Source organism: Salvelinus fontinalis, chromosome 19 (assembly GCF_029448725.1).
Source record: "Salvelinus fontinalis isolate EN_2023a chromosome 19, ASM2944872v1, whole genome shotgun sequence".
NCBI classification, from domain to species: domain Eukaryota; kingdom Metazoa; phylum Chordata; class Actinopteri; order Salmoniformes; family Salmonidae; genus Salvelinus; species Salvelinus fontinalis.
The window spans coordinates 30,656,433-30,680,703 of record NC_074683.1 but is presented as its reverse complement, the minus strand read 5'-3'; the positions used below and the strand labels follow the sequence as shown (position 1 = coordinate 30,680,703).

The following is a 24,271-nucleotide window of genomic DNA, read 5'->3' as shown; positions in this document are numbered from 1 at the left end:
ACAGGGTGGACAAGGGAGAGAAACAGGGGCACAAGGGAGAGAAACATGGGCACAAAGGAGAGAAACAGGGGCACAAGGGAGAGAAACATGGGCACAAGGGAGAGAAACAGGGTGGACAAGGGAGAGAAACATGGGCACAAGGGAGAGAAACAGGGGCACAAGGGAGAGAAACAGGGTGGACAATGGAGAGAAACAGGGGCACAAGGGAGAGAAACAGGGGCACAAGGGAGAGAAACAGGGGCACAAGGGAGAGAAACAAGGGCACAAAGGAGAGAAACAGGGTGGACAAGGGAGAGAAACAGGGGCACAAGGGAGAGAAACAGGGGCACAAGGGAGAGAAACATGGGCACAAGGGAGAGAAACAGGGGCACAAGGGAGAGAAACAGGGGCACAAGGGAGAGAAACAGGGTGGACAAGGGAGAGAAACAGGGGCACAAGGGAGAGAAACATGGGCACAAGGGAGAGAAACAGGGGCACAAGGGAGAGAAACATGGGCACAAGGGAGAGAAACATGGGCACAAGGGAGAGAAACAGGGGCACAAGGGAGAGAAACATGGGCACAAGGGAGAGAAACAGGGTCACAAGGGAGAGAAACAGGGGCACAAGGGAGAGAAACAGGGGCACAAGGGAGAGAAACAGGGGCACAAGGGAGAGAAACAGGGGCACAAGGGAGAGAAACAGGGGCACAAGGGAGAGAAACAGGGGCACAAGGGAGAGAAACAGGGTGGACAAGGGAGAGAAACAGGGGCACAAGGGAGAGAAACAGGGGCACAAGGGAGAGAAACAGGGGCACAAGGGAGAGAAAGATGGGCACAAGGGAGAGAAACAGGGGAACAAGGGAGAGAAACATGGGCACAAGGGAGAGAAACAGGGGCACAAGGGAGAGAAACAGGGGCACAAGGGAGAGAAACAGGGTGGACAAGGGAGAGAAACAGGGGCACAAGGGAGAGAAACAGGGGCACAAGGGAGAGAAACATGGGCACAAGGGAGAGAAACAGGGGCACAAGGGAGAGAAACATGGGCACAAGGGAGAGAAACAGGGTGGACAAGGGAGAGAAACATGGGCACAAGGGAGAGAAACAGGGTGGACAAGGGAGAGAAACAGGGTGGACAATGGAGAGAAACAGGGGCACAAGGGAGAGAAACAGGGGCACAAGGGAGAGAAACAGGGGCACAAGGGAGAGAAACACGGGCACAAGGGAGAGAAACAGGGTGAACAAGGGAGAGAAACAGGGGCACAAGGGAGAGAAACAGGGGCACAAGGGAGAGAAACAGGGGCACAAGGGAGAGAAACATGGGCACAAGGGAGAGGAACAGGGGCACAAGGGAGATAAACAGGGGCACAAGGGAGAGAAACAGGGGCACAAGGGAGAGAAACAGGGTGGACAAGGGAGAGAAACAGGGGCACAAGGGAGAGAAACAGGGGCACAAGGGAGAGGAACAGGGGCACAAGGGAGAGAAACAGGGGCACAAGGGAGAGAAACAGGGGCACAAGGGAGAGAAACAGGGGCACAAGGGAGAGAAACAGAGGCACAAGGGAGAGAAACAGAGGCACAAGGGAGAGAAACAGGGGCACAAGGGAGAGAAACAGGGGCACAAGGGAGAGAAACAGGGGCACAAGGGAGAGAAACAGGGGCACAAGGGAGAGAAACAGGGGCACACGGGAGAGAAACAGGGGCACAAGGGAGAGAAACATGGGCACAAGGGAGAGAAACAGGGTGGACAAGAGAGAGAAACAGGGGCACAAGGGAGAGAAACAAGGTGGACAAGAGAGAGAAACAGGGGCACAAGGGAGAGAAACAGGGGCACAAGGGAGAGAAACAGGGGCACAAGGGAGAGAAACGGGGGCACAAGGGAGAGAAACAGGGGCACAAGGGAGAGAAACAGGGGCACAAGGGAGAGAAACATGGGTACAAGGGAGATAAACAGGGTGGACAAGTGAGAGAAACAGGAGCACAAGGGAGAGAAACAGGGGCACAAGGGAGAAAAACAGGGTGGACAAGGGAGAGAAACGGGGGCACAAGGGAGAGAAACAGGGGCACAAGGGAGAGAAACAGGGGCACAAGGGAGAGAAACAGGGGCACAAGGGAGAGAAACAGGGGCACAAGGGAGATAAACAGGGTGGACAAGGGAGAGAAACAGGGGCACAAGGGAGAGAAACAGGGTGGACAAGGGAGAGAAACAGGGGCACAAGGGAGAGAAACAGGGGGACAAGGGAGAGAAACAGGGGCGCAAGGGAGAGAAACAGGGGCACAAGGGAGAGAATCAGGGGCACAAGGGAGAGAAACAGGGGCACAAGGGAGAGAAACAGGGTGGACAAGGGAGAGAATCAGGGGCACAAGGGAGAGAAACAGGGGCACAAGGGAGAGAAACAGGGTGGACAAGGGAGAGAAACAGGGGCACAAGGGAGAGAAACAGGGTGGACAAGGGAGAGAAACAGGGGCACAAGGGAGAGAAACAGGGGCACAAGGGAGAGAAACAGGGGCACAAGGGGGACAAACCGGGTGGACAAGGGAGAGAAACAGGGGCACAAGGGAGAGAAACAGGGGCACAAGGGAGAGAAACAGGGGCACAAGGGAGAGAAACAGGGGCACAAGGGAGATAAACAGGGTGGACAAGGGAGAGAAACATGGGCACAAGGGAGAGAAACATGGGCACAAGGGAGAGAAACAGGGGCACAAGGGAGAGAAACAGGGGCACAAGGGAGAGAAACAGGGTGGACAAGGGAGAGAAACAGGGGCACAAGGGAGAGAAACATGGGCACAAGGGGGACAAACCGGGTGGACGTGGGGATCAAACCCCAGTCTCCAGGATTGTACATATATGTCAAGAACCAGGAATATTACCACACAATAACAAGCTCTGCATGACATGTCTCCTCCTTTTTCTAACCTCCTCTCTTTCTTCCCTTCTTCTTTTCTCACAGTTGTATTCCAGAGGCCGACCTTGGCAGTTAGAGGAGAGGCTCCGCCCCATCACCATGATGGCAGCGTTGCCGCGGTACGCCACCCCCATGTCTGTGCCTGGCATGTTGCTCCTCCCCCTGCTCCTGCTGCCCCTACCCATCTCGCTGTCCCAGAAACCCCTGCTCCTCTCCCCACCCGACCCCACCGCCGCCCCCCTGTACCTTTCCCGGCCGGAGTGCACCCGGAGAGAGCACCCTGTGGTCACCTTCCAAGGTAAGTCATACTGGACACAAAACTCGTTACAGGACATGCATTTCTGGACATCCACACTGAAGGTCTCTTCTCTCACTACTGAAAACAAACTGGAATATTTAAGCAATAAGGCCCGAGGGGGTGTCGTATTTGGCCAATACCATGGCTAAGGACTGTTCCTATGCACAATGCAACGATGAGTGCCTGCATACAGCCCTTAGCCGTGGTATATTTGTCATATACCACATACCCCCCCCCCCCCCCCCCCCCCCCAAGGTGCCTTATTGCTATTATAAACTGGTTACAAACGTAATTACAGCAGTAAAAATAAATGTTTTGTCATACCCGTTGTATACATTCTAATATACCACGACTGTCAGCCAATCAGCATTCAGGGCTCGAACCACTAAGTTTATAATTGTACTTAGACCACTTTTGTTTACTACTAGTCCTTGACAGATCCTCCATGGCTTCTATAACCATAAGGACTTGGGATGATCTCACCTTTACATTCCAAGTGTTTTAAATGTCTGAGGGGGTGTTGGCCAAATGTGTTAGAAATGATTATTAGAAATATGTTATAGATAATGGTTTCTCTAGGCTCTTCTTCTTGAACAAAAGTTTGGATGAAATTGTGTGACCTAAGAATGTTTTGCCAAAGGGAAGAGTGTGAAACTGTACACCCATGATTCAATTATTGCAGACTCCAAGCCTAACAGGTTAGAGTGAGGAGCACCCCTTTGTACAGACAGGTTTTAAATCTCTCATATGACACTATACAGAGAGACAGAGAGATGCTTTATGTTGATGCCAGCCCCATTTGACAGAAACATCAGTCTTACAGGGAGATAAACACTTTTCATTTCCATCTGTCTGTCTGCCAGCTTCAATAATTCCAAACGTTGCATGGTTCACACACACACATACTCACAAATCTGGACAGAGAGAACGTTGCGTTCAGTGATACCCTCCTATCTGCTCTGTTTATCTATGCAATGGGGCATGAAATAAGGTGTTCTCCATAGTGAGAAATGTAAAAGATAATTTTGTTTAGACCAGAGAGAGAGAGAGAGAGAGAGAGAGAGAGAGAGAGAGAGAGAGAGAGAGAGAGAGAGGTGGAGAGAGGGGGGAGGGAGGTGGAGAGAGAGAGAGGTGGAGAGAGAGAGAGAGAGGTGGAGAGAGAGAGAGAGAGAGGTGGAGAGAGAGAGGTGGAGAGAGAGAGAGAGAGAGGTGGAGAGAGAGAGAGGTGGAGAGAGAGAGAGGTGGAGAGAGAGAGAGGTGGAGAGAGAGAGAGAGATATGCCCCCCTAGGCATAACTATGACAACATAACCAACAAAAACGGGTCACAACTCCTGCAGCTCTGTCGCACGCTGGGTATGTACATTGTCAATGGTAGGCTTCGAGGGGACTCCTATGGTAGGTACACCTATAGCTCATCTCTTGGCAGTAGCACTGTAGACTACTTTATCACTGACCTCAACCCAGAGTCTCTCAGAGCGTTCACAGTCAGCCCACTGACACCCCTATCAGATCACAGCAAAATTACAGTCTACTTGAACAGAGCAATACTCAATCATGAGGCATCAAAGCCAAAGGAACTGAGTAACATTAAGAAATGCTATAGATGGAAGGAATGCAGTTTGGAAACCTACCAAAAAACAATTAGGCAACAGCAAATCCAATCCCTTTTAGACAACTTCCTGGGTAAAACGTTCCACTGCAATAGTGAAGGTGTAAACTTGGCAGTAGAAAATCTTAACAGTATATTTGACCTCTCAGCTTCCCTATCAAATCTAAAAATCTCAAATAGAAAACCGAAGAAAATGAACAACAATAACAAATGGTTTGATGAAGAATGCAAAAATCTAAGAAATAAATTGAGAAACCTGTCCAACCAAAAACATTGAGACCCGGAAAACCTGAGTATACGCCTTCACTATGGTGAATCACTAAAACAATACAGAAATACACTACGGAAAAAGAAGGAACAGCATGTCAGAAATCAGCTCAATGTAATTGAAGAATCCATAGACTCTAACCAATTCTGGGAAAATTGGAAAACACTAAACAAACAACAACACGAAGAATTATCTATCCAAAATGGAGATGTATGGGTAAACCACTTCTCCAATCTTTTTGGCTCTATAACAAAGAATAAAGAGCAAAAACATATACATGATCAAATACAAATACTAGAATCAACTATTAAAAACTACAAGAACCCACTGGATTCTCCAATTACCTTGAATGAGTTACAGGACAAAATAAAAACCCTCCAACCCAAAAAGGCCTGTGGTGTTGATGGTATCCTTAATGAAATGATCAAATATACAGACAATAATTGGCTAATTGGACAATAATTGGCCAATTGGCTATACTAAAACTCTTTAACATCGTCCTTAGCTCTGGCATCTTCCCCAATATTTGGAACCAAGGACTGATCACCCCAATCCACAAAAGTGGAGACAAATTTGACCCCAATAACTACCGTGGAATATGCGTCAATAGTAACCTTGGTAAAATACTCTGCATTATCATTAACAGCAGACTCGTACATTTCCTCAATGAACACAATGTACTGAGCAAATGTCAAATTGGCTTTTTACCAAATTACCGTACAACAGACCATGTATTCACCCTACACACCCTAATTGACAACCAAACAAACCAAAACAAAGGCAAAGTCTTCTCATGCTTTGTTGATTTCAAAAAAGCCTTCGACTCAATTTGGCATGAGGGTCTGCTATACAAATTGATGGAAAGTGGTGTTGGGGGTAAAACATACGACATTATAAAATCCATGTACACAAACAACAAGTGTGCGGTTAAAATTGGCAAAAAACACACACCTTTCTTCACACAGGGTCGTGGGGTGAGACAGGGATGCAGCTTAAGCCCCACCCTCTTCAACATATATATCAACGAATTGGCGCGGGCACTAGAACAGTCTGCAGCACCCGGTCTCACCCTACTAGAATCCGAAGTCAAATGTCTACTGTTTGCTGATGATCTGGTGCTTCTGTCACCAACTAAGGAGGGCCTACAGCAGCACCTAGATCTTCTGCACAGATTCTGTCAGACCTGGGCCCTGACAGTAAATCTCAGTAAGACCAAAATAATGGTGTTCCAAAAAAGGTCCAGTCGCCAGGACCACAAATTCCATCTAGACACCGTTGCCCTAGAGCACACAAAAAACTATACATACCTCGGCCTAAACATCAGCACCACAGGTAACTTCCACAAAGCTGTGAACGATCTGAGAGACAAGGCAAGAAGGGCATTCTATGCCATCAAAAGGAACATAAATTTCAACATACCAATTAGGATCTGGCTAAAAATACTTGAATCAGTCATAGAGCCCATTGCCCTTTATGGTTGTGAGGTCTGGGGTCCGCTCACCAACCAAGATTTCACAAAATGGGGCAAACACCAAATTGAGACTCTGCATGCAGAATTCTGCAAAAATATCCTTCGTGTACAATGTAGAACACCAAATAATGCATGCAGAGCAGAATTAGGCCGATACCCACTAATTATCAAAATCCAGAAAAGAGCCGTTAAATTCTACAACCACCTAAAAGGAAGCGATTCCCAAACCTTCCATAACAAAGCCATCACCTACAGAGAGATGAACCTGGAGAAGAGTCCCCTAAGCAAGCTGGTCCTAGGGCTCTGTTCACAAACACAAACACACCCCACAAAGCCCCAGGACAACAGCACAATTAGACCCAACCAAATCATGAGAAAACAAAAAGATAATTACTTGACACATTGGAAAGAATTAACAAAAAAACAGAGCAAACTAGAATGCTATTTGGCCCTAAACAGAGAGTACACAGTGGCAGAATACCTGACCACTGTGACTGACCCAAACTTAAGGAAAGCTTTGACTATGTACAGACTCAGTGAGCATAGCCTTGCTATTGAGAAAGGCCGCCGTAGGCAGACATGGCTCTCAAGAGAAGACAGGCTATGTGCACACTGCCCACAAAATGAGGTGGAAACCGAGCTGCACTTCCTAACCTCCTGCCCAATGTATGATCATATTAGAGACACATATTTCCCTCAGATCACACAGATCCACAAAGAATTCGAAAACAAATCCAATTTTGATAAACTCCCATATCTACTGGGTGAAATTCCACAGTGTGCCATCACAGCAGCAAGATTTGTGACCTGTTGCCACAAGAAAAGGGCAACCAGTGAAAAACAAACACCATTGTAAATACAACCCATATTTATGCTTACTTATTTTAACTTGTGTGCTTTAACCATTTGTACATTGTTACAACACTGTATATATTTAATATGACACTTGTAATGTCTTTATTGTTTTGAAACTTCTGTATGTGTAATGTTTACTGTTAATTCGTTTTGTTTGTTTCACTTTTGTGTATTGTCTACCTCACTTGCTTTGGCAATGTTAACACGTTTCCCATGCCAATAAAGCCCCTTGAATTGAATTTAATTGAATTGAGAGAGAGAGGTGGAGAGAGAGGTGGAGAGAGAGGTGGAGAGAGAGAGAGGTGGAGAGAGAGAGAGGTGGAGAGAGAGAGAGAGAGAGAGAGAGAGAGAGAGAGAGAGAGAGAGAGAGAGAGAGAGAGAGAGAGAGAGGGAGAGAGAGAGAGAGAGAGAGAGAGAGAGAGAGAGAGAGAGGGAGGATGAACACTGAAATTGCTGTATTTATTTCAGGACATGCAAGTGTTTTTGTTAGCCTTTCCAAGGGCCTTGACTAGATAGATTGGTGAAGAAATTCTGCTCAGTTTGGGGAAAGAAAGAAAGAAAATAAAGAAATAGTGAAGTGATAGCTAGAGGGTTTCCTTGTTATCGGAGATATGCCCAAACCTCTTAAAGCAATGGGTCATATGAACATTTCCTGGGGCCCCACCTGCTTTTTATTGCAGGGTACCATTCTGATGGTGTTTCTTTAGAGGCCAGTTTATCAATATTATCATGAGGTCCTCCAGGGTCCAGGAAGAGGGCTGGAAGCCAAGGAGGACGCTTTTTTGCATCACAAAAAAACAAAGCCTTTACGATTCACTCATTGATTTGAAATGATAAAATGTTCCATTTACATCAAATTGTAAAAGTAGAAAAACAACAGGGGATACAGTTGAGACTATTCAATGTCAACATTTCAGCACAAGGCCATTCTCAAGACTATCTCAATATCTGCAATGTTAAAACACTGTGCAAAAACTGATTGAATCAATGTTATTTCCACAAAATAAAAAATAAACTGTGATGCCGTTGAATCGACGTGATAAACAGGTTGGATTTGTAGTCATCAATGTAAAAAACAGGTTGGATTTGTAGTCATCAACGTGAAAAACAGGTTGGATTTGTAGTCAACAACGTGAAAAACAGGTTGGATTTGTAGTCATCAACGAGAGGGAATTATGTCTTTATTTCACGCACATTTGACCTAAATTTGACCAATTTCATGGTGAAATGTTTTGTTGATTTAATGGTGGATTCACATTAGTTGACAAAAAAACAGACTAATGTTTGTGCCCAGTGGGAAGTTGGCTGGATCAAAAACATCCTTCATCCTTTCACTCAGCATCATTCATACAAAGCTACACTATACAGTTGAAGTCATTAAAGTCATTAAAACTCGTTTTTCAACCACTCTACTAATTTCTTGTTAACAAACTATAGTTTTGGCAAGTCGGTTAGGACATCTACTTTGTGCATGACACAAGTAATTGTTCCAACAATTGTTTACAGATAGATTATTTCACTTATAATTCACTGTATCACAATTCCAGTGGGTCAGAAGTTTACATACACTAAGTTGACTGTGCCTTTAAACAGCTTGGAAGATTCCAGAAAATGATGTCATGGCTTTAGAAGCTTCTGATAGGCTAATTGACATCATTTGAGTCAATTGGAGGTGTACCTGTGGATGTATTTCAAGGCCTACCTTCAAACTCAGTGCCTCTTTGCTTGACATGGGGAAATCAAAAGAAATCAGAAAAAAAATTGTAGAGCTCCACAAGTCTGGTTCATCCTTGGGAGCAATTTCCAAATATCTGAAGGTTAGACATTCATCTGTACAAACAATAGTACGCAAGTATAAACACCATGGGACCATGCAGCCATCATACCGCTCAGGAAGGAGACACGTTCTGTCTCCTAGAGATGAACGTACTTTGGTGTGAAAAGTGCAAATCAATCCCAGAACAACAGCAAAGGACCTTGTGAAGATGCTGGAGGAAACAGTAACAAAAGTATCTATATCCATGGTTAAACGAGTCTTATACTGTTTGGCCATAATGACCATCGTTATGTTTGGAGGAAAAAGGGGAGGCTTGCAAGCCGAAGAACACCATCCCAACCGTGAAGCACGGGGGTGGCAGCATCATGTTGTGGGGGTGCTTTGCTGCAGGAGGGAATGGTGCACTTCGTAAAGTAGATGGCATCATGAGGTGTGAAAATTATGTGGCTATATTGAAGCAACATCTCAAGACATCAGTCAGGAAATTCAAGCTTGGTCCCAAATGGGTATTCCAAATGGACAATGACCCCAAGCATACTTCCAAAGTTGTGGCAAAATGGCTTAAGCAAAACAGAGTCAAGGTATTGGAGTGGCCATAACAAAGCCCTGACCTCAATCCCATAGAGAGTTTGTGGGCAGAACTGAAAAAGCGTGTGTGAGCAAGGAGGCCTACAAACCTGACTCAGTTACACCAGCTCTGTCAGAAGGAATGGGCAAAAATTCACCCAACTTATTGTGGGAAGCTTGTGGAAGGCTACCTGAAAAGTTTGACCCAAGTTAAACAATTTAAAGGCAATGCTACCAAATACTAATTGAGTGTTTGTAAACTTCTGACCCACTGGGAATGTGATGAAAGAAATAAAAGCTGTAATGAATCATTCTCTCTACTATTATTCTGACATTTCACATTCTTAAAATAAAGTGGTGATCCTACCTGACCTAAAACAGGGATTTTTTACTAGGATTAAATGTCAGGAATTGTGAAAAACTGAGTTTAAATGTATTTTGCTAAGGTGTATGTAAACTTCTGACTTCAACTGTATATAGATAAGTATGTGTGTCACGCCCTGGCCTTAGTTATCTTTATTTTCTGTAATATTTTGGTTAGGTCAGGGTATGACAGGGGGGATGTTTGTGTTTTTGTCTTGTCTTGGGTGGTTGTAGGGTCTAGGGGGTTTTGTTAGAGTGTATGGGTTAGTGTTGAGTGTAGGTTTCTAGGTATGTCTATGGTTGCCTGAATGGTTCTCAATCAGAGACAGCTGTCATTCATTTGTCTCTGATTGGGAGCCATATTTAAGGCAGCCATAGGCATTGGGCTGTTGTGGGTAATTGTCTATGTCTATGTGTAGTGTTTAGTGTCAGCACTATTTTGTTTAATATAGCTTCACGGTTGTTTTGTCTTCATTGAATTAAAGAAGATGTCTTTCTTTCACGCTGCGCCTTGGTCCGCTTCTTATGACGATCGTGACAATGTGGACTCCCCTTCAAATTAGTGCATTTGGCTATTTCAGCCACAACTTTTGCTGACAGGTGTATAAAACTGAGCACACAGCCATGAAATCTCCATAGAAAAACATTGACAGTAGAATGGCCTTACTGAAGAGCTCAGTGACTTTCAACATGGCACTGTCATAGGATGCTACCTTTCCAACAAGTCAGTTCGTCAAATTTCTCCCCTTCTAGAGCTGCCCCGGTCAACTGCATAAACATTGTCTGTCCTCAGTTGCAACACTCCCTATGGAGTTCCAAACTGCCTCTGGAAGCAACATCATCACAAGAACTGTTCGTCGGGAGCTTCATGAAGTGGGTTTTCATGGCTGTGCAGTTGATAACACAAGCCTAAGATCCCCATGCGCAATGCCAAGCGTCGGCTGGAGTGGTGTAAAGCTCGTCGCCATTGGACTCTGGAGCAGTGGAAACGCATCCTCTGGAGTGATGAATCACCCTTCACCATCTGGCAGTCCGACGGACAAATCTGGGTTTGGCAGATGCCAGGAGAACGCTACCTTCCTTAATGCATAGTGTCAACTGTAAAGTTTGGTGAATGAGTAATAATGGTCTGGGGCTGTTTTTCATGGTTCGGGCTAGGCCCCTTAGTTCCAGTGAAGGGAAATGTTAACGCTACAGCAGACAATGACATTCTAAACGATTCTGTGCTTCCAACTTTGTGGCATCAGTTTGGGGAAGGCCATTTTCTGTTTCAGCATGACAACACCCCCGTGCACAAAGCGAGGTCCATACAGAAATGGTATGTCGAGATAGTTGTGGAAGATCTTCACTGGCCTGCAAAGACCCCTGGCCCCATGAATTGGAACGCCGACTGCAAGCCAGGCCTAATCACCCAACATCAATGCCCGACCTTACTAATGCTCTTGTGGCTGCATGGAAGCAAGTCCCCGCAGCAATGTTCCAACATCTCGTGGAAAGCCTTCCCAGAAGAGCGGAGGCTGTTATGGCAGAACAGGGGGGACCAACTCTATATCAATGCCCATGATTTTGGAATGAGATGTTTGACAAGCAGGTGTCCACATACTTTTGGTCATGTAGTGTACCTTCAGACTGTGCTTACAGCTACACTACCAGATAATCCTTAGACTGCTGTCAGTGCTGCCTACTGCACATCAAAGGCATACAGTACCCACTTTAGAATGGCTCTATGGAGATCAGACTGCCCATTTGCTTAGTATAGCTGGCATTATAACACTTGGAGGCAGCAGCTATAGAAACCCCAGAACAATGAAGGTGTCAGCCTGAACCTGAGATTAGTCCCAGTGATTGATGAGTGTTTTATCGTAGAGTGGTGGAGCGGTCACTGAGCCCAGTCACCTGGTGGAGGGCCGTGGTGGGGCCCTTTTCATCTGACAGGGGTGGTGTGTGTGTATAGGGGGGTGTCAGGGTTAGTGGTATGTGTGTGTGTGTGTGTGTGTGTGTGTGTGTGTGTGTGTGTGTGTGTGTGTGTGTGTGTGTGTGTGTGTGTGTGTGTGTGTGTGTGTGTGTGTGTGTGTGTGTGTGTGTGTGTGTGTGTGTGTGTGTGTGGTGTGTGTGTGTGTGTGTGGAGAGGGGTGTTAGTGGTAGGAGGCCCCTCTGCTTTGAAAAGGCTAAAACGGACCTTGTGGTAGTGAGGCCCCTCCCACTGGGCATTGATGTAATTTCTACGTCTATTTTTGATTTACATTTGGTTGAGATGTCAACTATTGTGAATTCAATGTGAAATCAACAACACATTTCACCATGTTATTTGATTTAGGTTAAAAGCAGGGTAGAAAAAGAAAAGACAATTCAATCAGTTTTCCATGTTGATTCAACATCATCTGATTGAATTTTTGTTGTTGAAATGACGTGTAAACAATGTTGATGCAACCAGTTTTTGCCCAGTGGGCTGACTGTAGAGAGGAAAGGTCACAGTCACTGTGCAGTAATATGCTGTTGGAGGACTGGACATGTCACTGAGTTGTTGTTGGCCAAAGTGATGGTGATCATGGTCACAGCCCAGGTGTGGGAGAGAGAAACTGTATAAGGCTCTGTGGCTGGGTCATTATCACCTCTGTCCCAGTGGCCAGTATCACATCTCCTATCCTAATCTATCCATCAGACCAGGCCTGTAGGAGGGATAATCTAGTCTAGTAGAGGAGCGCCAGAGTATCAGTCCAGAATCAACTCCTCTCACATTCCATCCAGAGATCAGAGGAGAAATATCGCCTTGAGAGGCACGCAACCTCCATTCATGTGGGCTGATCTCTCCTCTGAGCCTCCTGCTGATAGACTGGCTTGGTCTCAGATCAGCTTGTGATGCCTTGCCAACTCCTATGGCCATTGTCATGCCACGCTCATAGGAGTTGGCTATACAGCACAAACAGATTTGGGACCAGGCTAGCCCTGACCATCGTTAGGCTGTGTCTGAAATGGCACCCTACTCCCTAGTGTCTGGTCAACAATTGGGCACTGCATAGGGAATAAAGAGCCATTTCAGACATAGACCTAGTATGTCTGAACACGCACTACACCGTGGTCAGACTCAGGGTTAATTCACTACACCGTGGTCAGACTCAGGGTTAATTCACTACACCGTGGTCAGACTCAGGGTTAATTCACTACACCGTGGTCAGACTCAGGGTTAATTCACTACACCATGGTCAGACTCAGGGTTAATTCACTACACCATGGTCAGACTCAGGGTTAATTCACTACACCATGGTCAGACTCAGGGTTAATTCACTACACCATGGTCAGACTCAGGGTTAATTCACTACACCATGGTCAGACTCAGGGTTAATTCACTACACCATGGTCAGACTCAGGGTTAATTCACTACACCATGGTCAGACTCAGGGTTAATTCACTACACCATGGTCAGACTCAGGGTTAATTCACTACACCATGGTCAGACTCAGGGTTAATTCACTACACCATGGTCAGACTCAGGATTAATTCACTACACCATGGTCAGACTCAGGGTTAATTCACTACACCGTGGTCAGACTCAGGAATGATTCACTACACCGTGGTCAGACTCAGGGTTAATTCACTACACCATGGTCAGACTCAGGGTTAATTCACTACACCGTGGTCAGACTCAGGGTTAATTCACTACACCATGGTCAGACTCAGGGTTAATTCACTACACCGTGGTCAGACTCAGGATTAATTCACTACACCATGGTCAGACTCAGGGTTAATTCACTACACCATGGTCAGACTCAGGGTTAATTCACTACACCATGGTCAGACTTAGGAATGATTCACTACACCATGGTCAGACTCAGGGTTAATTCACTACACCATGGTCAGACTCAGGGTTAATTCACTACACCGTGGTCAGACTCAGGGTTAATTCACTACACCATGGTCAGACTCAGGGTTAATTCACTACACCATGGTCAGACTCAGGGTTAATTCACTACACCATGGTCAGACTCAGGGTTAATTCACTACACCATGGTTAGACTCAGGGTTAATTCACTACACCATGGTCAGACTCAGGGTTAATTCACTACACCGTGGTCAGACTCAGGGTTAATTCACTACACCATGGTCAGACTCAGGGTTAATTCACTACACCATGGTCAGACTCAGGGTTAATTCACTACACCATGGTCAGACTCAGGGTTAATTCACTACACCGTGGTCAGACTCAGGGTTAATTCACTACACCGTGGTCAGACTCAGGGTTAATTCACTACACCATGGTCAGACTCAGGGTTAATTCACTACACCATGGTCAGACTCAGGATTAATTCACTACACCATGGTCAGACTCAGGGTTAATTCACTACACCATGGTCAGACTCAAGATTAATTCACTACACCGTGGTCAGACTCAGGGTTAATTCACTACACCATGGTCAGACTCAGGGTTGATTCACTACACCATGGTCAGACTCAGGGTTAATTCACTACACCATGGTCAGACTCAGGGTTAATTCACTACACCATGGTCAGACTCAGGGTTAATTCACTACACCATGGTCAGACTCAGGATTAATTCACTACACCATGGTCAGACTCAGGATTAATTCACTACACCATGGTCAGACTCAGGATTAATTCACTACACCATGGTCAGACTCAGGGTTAATTCACTACACCATGGTCAGACTCAGGGTTAATTTACTACACCATGGTCAGACTCAGGGTTGATTCACTACACCATGGTCAGACTCAGGATTAAGTCACTACACCATGGTCAGACTCAGGAATGATTCACTACACCGTGGTCAGACTCAGGAATGATTCACTACACCATGGTCAGACTCAGGAATGATTCACTACACCATGGTCAGACTCAGGAATGATTCACTACACCATGGTCAGACTCAGGATTGATTCACTACACCATGGTCAGACTCAGGGTGGATTCACTACACCGTGGTCAGACTCAGGAATGATTCACTACACCATGGTCAGACTCAGGAATGATTCACTACACCATGGTCAGACTCAGGTTTGATTCACTGCACCATGGTCAGACTCAGGATTGATTCACTACACCATGGTCAGACTCAGGGTTGATTCAACCCACTGTGCAGCATGGCCCTGTTATCCATCCTGACCACAACTCCACCCACAGAGAAAATTGCAACTATTACAAGTTGGTTACCATGGTAATGGAATGCAACAAGCTGCATTCGACTGCTATGGGTCCATTTCAGAGAGCAGTTGACCTGAAACCCACTGAGCTAACTGTTCAGAGCAATTTGACCACTGAAATGATGATATCCACTGAGGTAGTGTGTAGTTTGGGAAATGAAGTAGTGTGTGTGGGTTGATATGGAAGAGGAGGCATTTTAGATTGCACATTTTCCTCTCAGAGGAATCTGCACTCTTAATAAAGCCAGGTCACCTGCTTCATAATCTCAGTGAACCAATTTGTATAGCCATTGTCCCTCTCTTCCTCCTTCCTCTTCTCTCTACCTCCCTACCTACCTTTCCCCCCCTGGTGGATGGATCCATCAGTTACTGTGTTGAATGTTTCTCCATCTCTTCAGTTCCCCTCAGATTGTCGATTAGCAGGCTGCTAGTGGGGATGCTGCTGTGGTTAGCAGGCTGCTAGTAGGGATTCTGCTGTGGTTAACAGGCTGCTAGCAGGGATGCTGCTGTGGTTAACAGGCTGCTAGTGGGGATGATGCTGTGGTTAACAGGCTGCTAGTAGGGATTCTGCTGTGGTTAACAGGCTGCTAGCAGGGATGCTGCTGTGGTTAACAGGCTGCTAGTGGGGATGCTGCTGTGGTTAACAGGCTGCTAGTAGGGATGCTGCTGTGGTTAACAGGCTGCTAGTGGGGATGCTGCTGTGGTTAACAGGCTGCTAGTAGGGATGCTGCTGTGGTTAACAGTCTGCTAGTGGGGATGCTGCTGTGGTTAACAGGCTGCTAGTAGGGATGCTGCTGTGGTTAACAGGCTGCTAGTGGGGATGCTGCTGTGGTTAACAGGCTGCTAGTAGGGATGCTGCTGTGGTTAACAGGCTGCTAGTAGGGATGCTGCTGTGGTTAACAGGCTACTAGTAGGGATGCTGCTGTGGTTAACAGGCTGCTAGTGGGGATGCTGCTGTGGTTAACAGGCTACTAGTAGGGATGCTGCTGTGGTTAACAGGCTGCTAGTAGGGATGCTGCTGTGGTTAACAGGCTGCTAGTAGGGATGCTGCTGTGGTTAACAGGCTGCTAGTAGGGATGCTGCTGTGGTTAACAGGCTGCTAGTAGGGATGCTGCTGTGGTTAACAGGCTGCTAGTAGGGATGCTGCTGTGGTTAACAGGCTGCTAGTAGGGATGCTGCTGTGGTTAACAGGCTGCTAGTAGGGATGCTGCTGTGGTTAACAGGCTGCTAGTAGGGATGCTGCTGTGGTTAACAGGCTGCTAGTAGGGATGCTGCTGTGGTTAACAGGCTGCTAGTAGGGATGCTGCTGTGGTTAACAGGCTGCTAGTAGGGATGCTGCTGTGGTTAACAGGCTGCTAGTAGGGATGCTGCTGTGGTTAACAGGCTGCTAGTAGGGATGCTGCTGTGGTTAACAGGCTGCTAGTAGGGATGCTGCTGTGGTTAACAGGCTGCTAGTAGGGATGCTGCTGTGGTTAACAGGCTACTAGTAGGGATGCTGCTGTGGTTAACAGGCTGCTAGTAGGGATGCTGCTGTGGTTAACAGGCTGCTAGTAGGGATGCTGCTGTGGTTAACAGGCTGCTAGTGGGGATGCTGCTGTGGTTAACAGGCTGCTAGTAGGGATGCTGCTGTGGTTAACGGGCTGCTAGTAGGGATGCTGCTGTGGTTAACGGGCTGCTAGTGGGGATGCTGCTGTGGTTAACGGGCTGCTAGTGGGGATGCTGCTGTGGTTAACGGGCTGCTAGTAGGGATGCTGCTGTGGTTAACAGGCTGCTAGTGGGGATGCTGCTGTGGTTAACAGGCTGCTAGTAGGGATGCTGCTGTGGTTAACAGGCTACTAGTAGGGATGCTGCTGTGGTTAACAGGCTGCTAGTAGGGATGCTGCTGTGGTTAACAGGCTGCTAGTAGGGATGCTGCTGTGGTTAACAGGCTGCTAGTGGGGATGCTGCTGTGGTTAACAGGCTGCTAGTAGGGATGCTGCTGTGGTTAACGGGCTGCTAGTAGGGATGCTGCTGTGGTTAACGGGCTGCTAGTGGGGATGCTGCTGTGGTTAACGGGCTGCTAGTGGGGATGCTGCTGTGGTTAACGGGCTGCTAGTAGGGATGCTGCTGTGGTTAACAGGCTGCTAGTGGGGATGCTGCTGTGGTTAACAGTCTGCTAGTAGGGATGCTGCTGTGGTTAACAGGCTGCTAGTAGGGATGCTGCTGTGGTTAACAGGCTGCTAGTGGGGATGCTGCTGTGGTTAACAGGCTGCTAGTAGGGATGCTGCTGTGGTTAACAGGCTGCTAGTAGGGATGCTGCTGTGGTTAACAGGCTGCTAGTGGGGATGCTGCTGTGGTTAACAGGCTGCTAGTAGGGATGCTGCTGTGGTTAACAGGCTGCTAGTGGGGATGCTGCTGTGGTTAACAGGCTGCTAGTAGGGATGCTGCTGTGGTTAACAGGCTGCTAGTGGGGATGCTGCTGTGGTTAACAGGCTGCTAGTGGGGATGCTGCTGTGGTTAACAGGCTGCTAGTAGGGATGCTGCTGTGGTTAACAGGCTGCTAGTGGGGATGATGCTGTGGTTAACAGGCTGCTAGTAGGGATTCTGCTGTGGTTAACAGGCTGCTAGTAGGGATGCTGCTGTGGTTAACAGGCTGCTAGTAGGGATGCTGCTGTGGTTAACAGGCTGCTAGTAGGGATGCTGCTGTGGTTAACAGGCTGCTAGTGGGGATGCTGCTGTGGTTAACAGGCTGCTAGTAGGGATGCTGCTGTGGTTAACAGGCTGCTAGTAGGGATGCTGCTGTGGTTAACAGGCTGCTAGTGGGGATGCTGCTGTGGTTAACGGGCTGCTAGTGGGGATGCTGCTGTGGTTAACAGGCTGCTAGTGGGGATGCTGCTGTGGTTAACAGGCTGCTAGTAGGGATGCTGCTGTGGTTAACGGGCTGCTAGTAGGGATGCTGCTGTGGTTAACGGGCTGCTAGTAGGGATGCTGCTGTGGTTAACAGGCTGCTAGTGGGGATGCTGCTGTGGTTAACAGGCTGCTAGTAGGGATGCTGCTGTGGTTAACGGGCTGCTAGTAGGGATGCTGCTGTGGTTAACAGTCTGCTAGTGGGGATGCTGCTGTGGTTAACAGGCTGCTAGTGGGGATGCTGCTGTGGTTAACAGGCTGCTAGTAGGGATGCTGCTGTGGTTAACAGGCTGCTAGTGGGGATGATGCTGTGGTTAACAGGCTGCTAGTAGGGATGATGCTGTGGTTAACAGGCTGCTAGTAGGGATTCTGCTGGGCCTGCATGTCTTTAATCCACTGATGGGCTATCATAAGGAGGAAGGAGGAAATGGAGGAGGAAGGAGGAAATGGATGTATGGAGGGGAAAAAGTTTGAGTTTTATTGACACTTTGGTTGAGTTGAAGGTAGTGGGAGCTACCTCTCTCTCTCTCTCTACACCAACCACCACTACCACCACACACACACACCTGCCAAATTGCTAGCTGCCCTGGATGTTTTCTGAGAAGATACCTCCTTTCAAGTTTCTGCCTGGCTGGCTGCTTGGCCTACCGATTACCCGTCTGGTCCTGAGTGTGTCCTCCTAGACCTGTGTGTGTTGTCAGTCCAGTCCAGCCCTCTCTCTCCCCCATCTGCAGTAGCTCCGACAGACACTGTGTCCCTTTTCTCCATTATCCCTGCTCATTCTGGAGGAGGGATGTGCTTCACTGAGGCATAGCAGCCCTCTATTCTCCAGCAACACCCCCCCCCCCCCCCCACACACACACACACACACACACACACACACACACACACACACACACACACACACACACACACACACACACACACACACACACACACACACACACACACACACACACACACACACACACACACACACCAAAACAAACCACATGAAAATCCAAGGGAAATCCACCAAGCAAGGGGAAGAGAGGAGAAGAGGGGGAGACACAACAAAATAACATTTTTTTGGTGTGGAATTTTGGATAAGCTGAAGCAATCTGCTGTGTCTGATAAAATCCTGGGGGCTCCGGAGAGAGTAAGGGAGGGGAGGGAGAGAAAGAGAGGGAGGGAGGGAGGGAGAGGAAGAAAGGGAGAGGAGGGAGGAGAGAGAGAATAGGAGATGGGGAGAGAGAGAGAGAGAGAGAGAGAGAGAGAGAGAGCGAGAGAGAGAGAGAGATACCCTGAGTTGGAGAAGAGAATGAGAATTGAAGATCATCTGGCAGAGCAGGAAGCATCTGATTCCTTCAGGCTTAAACTTTGTCTGGGACATTTGGATCATTGTTATTTCATGCAACAGATGCTGCAGCTTTCCTGATACACCACTGTTCATTGAATCTGTCCAAAGGGATGCTTTCTCAGTCCTACCATGTTAGTAGCCATGATAATAGTACTTAGTATGTGGTTAAAACGTCCAGTCATTCAATCAGATATACATCGGTGAAATACAGTATAATTTGCATAAACAAGGCCCTGCCATCTAACCCTTATATTGTCTACACAGTAGCTATTTCACACGTTTGAGTCTGTGATGACAGACAGGTGCCTTCAACACAATATGTGTAATTCATAACTCATTTGCTAGTTAGCCCCTGAGGGGAGCAATCAACGCCATGCTCAATTAAAATACTAATGAGAAAAAGCATTGTTGATATTTGTTTTCAGTTCTAACAAGAATGTACTGTAATTAAGTAAACAGTTCTACCCCCAGAAGCCAAACTATTTACATTTTAGTCATTTAGCAGACGCTCTTAAATAGAGTGACTTACAGGAGCAATTAGAGTCAAGTACCTTGCTCAAGGGCACATCGACAGATTTTCACCTAGTCGGCTCAGGGATTAGAACAAGCGACCTTTCGGTTACTGGTCTAACGCTTTTAAATGCTAGGCTCTCTGTTGCCCCTAAACTATAACATAAGATTCCAAACGTTTCAAATCAAATCAAACTTTGTCACATGCGCCAAATACAATAAGTGTAGACCTTACCGTGAAATTCTTACTTACAAGCCCTTAACGAACAGTGCAGTTCAAGAGTTAAGAAAATATTTACCAAATAGACTAAAGTAAAAAAAAAAAAAAAAAAAAAAGTAACACAATAACATAACAATAACGAGGCTATATACAGGGGGTACCGGTACCGAGTCAGTGTGTGGGGCTACAGGTTAGTTGAGGTAATTTGTACATGTAGGTAGGGGTGAAGTGACTATGCATGGATAATAAACAGTGAGTAGCAGCAGTGTACAAAAGGGAGGGGGGTGGTCAATGTAAATAGTCTGTGGCCATTTGATTAATTGTTCAGCAGTCTAATGGCTTGGGGGTAAAAGCTGTTGAGGAGCCTTTTGGTCCTAGACTTGGCGCTCCAGTACAGCTTGCCGTGCGGTAGCAGAGAAAACAGTCTGACTAGAGTCTCTGACAATTTTATGGGCTTTCCTCTGACACCGGTCCTGGATGGCAGGAAGCTTGGATCCAGTGATGTACTGGGCTGTACGCACTACCCTCTGTAGCGCCTTTCGGTCAGATGCTGAGCAGTTGCCATACCAGGCGGTGATGCAACTGGTCAGGATGCTCTCGATGGTGCAGCTGTAGAGCCTTTTGAGGATCTGGGGACTCTTGCCAAATCTTTTCAGTCTCCTGAGGGGAAAAGGTTTTGTCGTGCCCTCTTCATGACTGTCTTAGTATGTTTGGGCTAGAGGTCGACCAATTATGATATTTCAATGCCGATACCGATACCGATTATTGGAGGGCCAAAAAAGCCGATACCGATTAATCGTCCGATTTTTTTAATGACAATTACAAGAATACTGAATGAACACTTATTTTAACTTAACATCAATCAAATCAATTTAGCCTCAAATAAATAATGAAACATGTTCAATTTGGTTTAAATAATGCAGAAACAAAGTGTTGTAGAAGAAAGTAAAAGTGCAATATGTGCCATGTAAAAAAGCAAAAGTTTAAGTTCCTTGCTCAGAACATGAGAACATATGAAAGCTGGTGGTTCCTTTTAACATGAGTCTTCAATATTCCCAGGTAAGAAGTTTTAGGTTGTAGTTATTATAGGAATTATAGGACGATTTCTCTCTTTACGATTTGTATTTCATATACCTTTGACTATTGGATGTTCTTATAGGCACTTTAGTATTGCCAGTGTAACAATATAGCTTCCGTCCCTCTTCTCGCCGCTACCTGGGCTTGAACCAGGAACACATCGACAACAGCCACCCCCGAAGCAGCGTTACCAATGCAGAGCAAGGGGAACAACTACTCCAAGTCTCAGAGCGAGTGACGTTTGAAACGCTATTAGCGCGCACCCCGCTAACTAGCTAGCCATTTCACATCGGTTACACCAGCCTAATCTCGGGAGTTGATAGGCTTGAAGTCATAAACAGTTCAATGCTTGAAGCATTGTGAAGAGCTGCTGGCAGAAGGCACGAAAGTGCTGTTTGAATGAATGTATACAAGCCTGCTGGTTCCTACCACCGCTCAGTCTGCTCTATCAATCATAGACTTAATTATAACATAATAGCACACAGGAATATGAGGCTTTGGTCATTAAAATGGTCGAATCCGGAAACAATCATTTCGAAAACAAAACGTTTATTCTTTCAGTGAAATACGGAACCGTTCCGTATTTTATCTAACGGATGGCATCCCTAAGTCTAAATATTGCTGTTACATTGTACAACCTTCAAAGTTATGTCATAATTATGTACAATTCTTGCAAATTAATTACGGCCTCTGTTAGGAATAAATGGATTTCACACAGTTCGCAATGAACCAGGTGGCCCAAACTGCTGCATATACCCTGACTGCTTGCACGGAACGCAAGAGAAATGACACAATTTCCCTAGTTATAAAAAATTCATGTTAGCAGGCAATATTAACTAAATATGCAGGTTTAAAAATATATACTTGTGTATTGATTTTAAAGAAAGGCATTGATGTTTATGGTTAGGTACATTGGTGCAATGACAGTGCTTTTTTCGCAAATGCGCTTGTTAAATCATCACCCGTTTGCCGAAGTAGGCTGTGATTCAATGAGAAATGAACAGGCACCGCATCGATTATATGCATCGCAGGACACGCTAGATAAACTAGTAATATCATCAACCATGTGTAGTTAACTAGTGATTATGTTAAGATTGATTGTTTTTCATAAGATAAGTTTAATGCTAGCTAGCAACTTACCTTGGCTTCTTGCTGCCTTCGCGTAACAGGAAGGTTGCAAAAACGAATCCCCGAGCTGACGAGGTAAACATCTGTCGTTCTGCCCCTGAACAAGGCAGTTAACGCACCGTTCCGAGGCCGTCATTGAAAATAAGAATGTGTTCTTAACTGACTTGCCTAGTTAAATAAAGGTGTAAAAAAATAAAAACGATTACCAATTGTTATGAAAACTTGAAATCGGCCCTAATTAATCGGCCATTCTGATTAATCGGTCGACCTCTAGTTTGGACCATGATAGTTCATTGGTGATGTGGACACCAAGGAACTTGAAAAACTCGTGACCCACTCCACTACAGACCTGTCGATGTTATTGGGGGCCTGCTCGGCCCGCCTTTTCCTGTAGTCCACGATCAGCTCCTTTGTCTTGCTCACATTGAGGGAGAGGTTGTTGTCCTGACACCACACTGCCAGTTCTCTGACCCCCTCCCTATAGGCCGTCTCATCGTTGTAGGTGATCAGGCCTACCACTGTTGTGTCGTCAGCAAGCGTAATGACGGTGTTGGAGTCGTGTTTGGCCACGCAGTTGTGGGTGAACAGGGAGTACAGGAGGGCACTAAGTACACACCCCTGAGGGACCCCAGTGTTAAGGATCAGCGTGGTGGACGTGTTGTTTCCTACTCTTACCACCTGGGGGCGGCCCGTCAGGAAGTCCAGGATCCAGTTGCAGAGGGAGGTGTTTAGTCCCAGAGTCCTTAGCTTAGTGATGAACTTTGTGAGCACTATGGTGTTGAACGCTGAGCTGTAGTCAATGAACAGCATTCTCACACAGGTGTTCATTTTGTCCAGGTGGGAAAGGGCAGTGTGGAGTGTTATTGAGGTTGCGTAATCTGTGGATCTGTTGGGGTCGTATGTGAATTGGAGTGGGTCTAGGGTGTCCGGGAGAATTGTCACGTCTGCTCCCGCTCTTCCCCCCCCCTGGCGCTTGAGGGCTCCAGAATGCCTTGCATCACTCACTCCTGCCATCCATCACGTACACCTGCCTTTCCTCGTCACGCGCATCAGCGTTATTGGACTCACCTGGACTCTCTTATCACCTGTTCATTTTCTCCCCTATATGTGTCAGTTCCCCAGCTCTGTTCCCCGCTTCTGCATTGATTGTTTTCTGTTTGCTAACGCTGTTTATGTCTCGTTCCATGTCCATTATTTATTAAATGTTACTCCCCGTACCTGCTTCGTCTCTCCAGCGTCATCATTGTGACAGAATGCAGAAGCCATCACACGAAGCATCGGGGAGTACTGGCGTTCTGGTTGGTTTAGTGGCATCGGCTCTGGGTCACCACCAATGGAACCGGGGGTGCCTAGCCTGCTCGTCGGGCTTCCACGCCCTAGCAGGCTCGAGAGGTTTCCTTGCCCCGGTTGGCTCGGATGGCGCCCATCCCACGTCGGGCCACAGCTGGATCGTCAGTTCTTGTCTGCCCAGCCGGTCCAGGAGTTTTTTGTTTGTTTGTTTTTTGTTTTGTCGGTGACGTCGGGGGTGGATTCTGCCGCCGATGGAACCGGGGGTGCCTAAGCCAGCCCGTCGAGCTTTCATGCCCTGGCTGGCTCGAGAGGTTTCATTGCCTCGGTTGGCTCGGTGGCTTCCCATCCCACGTCACACTTCACCGGATCATCGGGTTTCCTCAGCGGGATCGACAGGCGTCTTGACTCAGCCGGATCGTCAGGCTCCCATGCCTCAGCCGGCTCGCCAGGCTCTCACGCTCCTGCCGGTTCGTCGGGCTTCCACGCCTCAACCGGCTTGCCCAGCGCCCATGTCTCGGCCGGTTCGCCCAGGTGGGACGCCGGGTGGCGCCCCTAGAGGGGGGGTACTGTCACG

General features: G+C 46.9%; 1 protein-coding gene across 6 annotated transcripts in view; it reads left to right on the top strand.

Annotated features, from left to right (window-relative positions):
* Window positions 1-24,271, top strand: part of LOC129816595 (semaphorin-5B-like) — a 313,431-nt gene that overhangs the window by 90,685 nt on the left and 198,475 nt on the right. For all 6 annotated transcript variants that reach the window (XM_055871271.1, XM_055871269.1, XM_055871275.1 and 3 more), the window contains exon 3: window positions 2,927-3,179. In XM_055871271.1, the coding sequence (XP_055727246.1) occupies window positions 2,981-3,179 (199 nt within the window). In that variant the 5' untranslated portion in view covers window positions 2,927-2,980. The remainder of the gene's footprint in view (window positions 1-2,926; window positions 3,180-24,271) is intronic.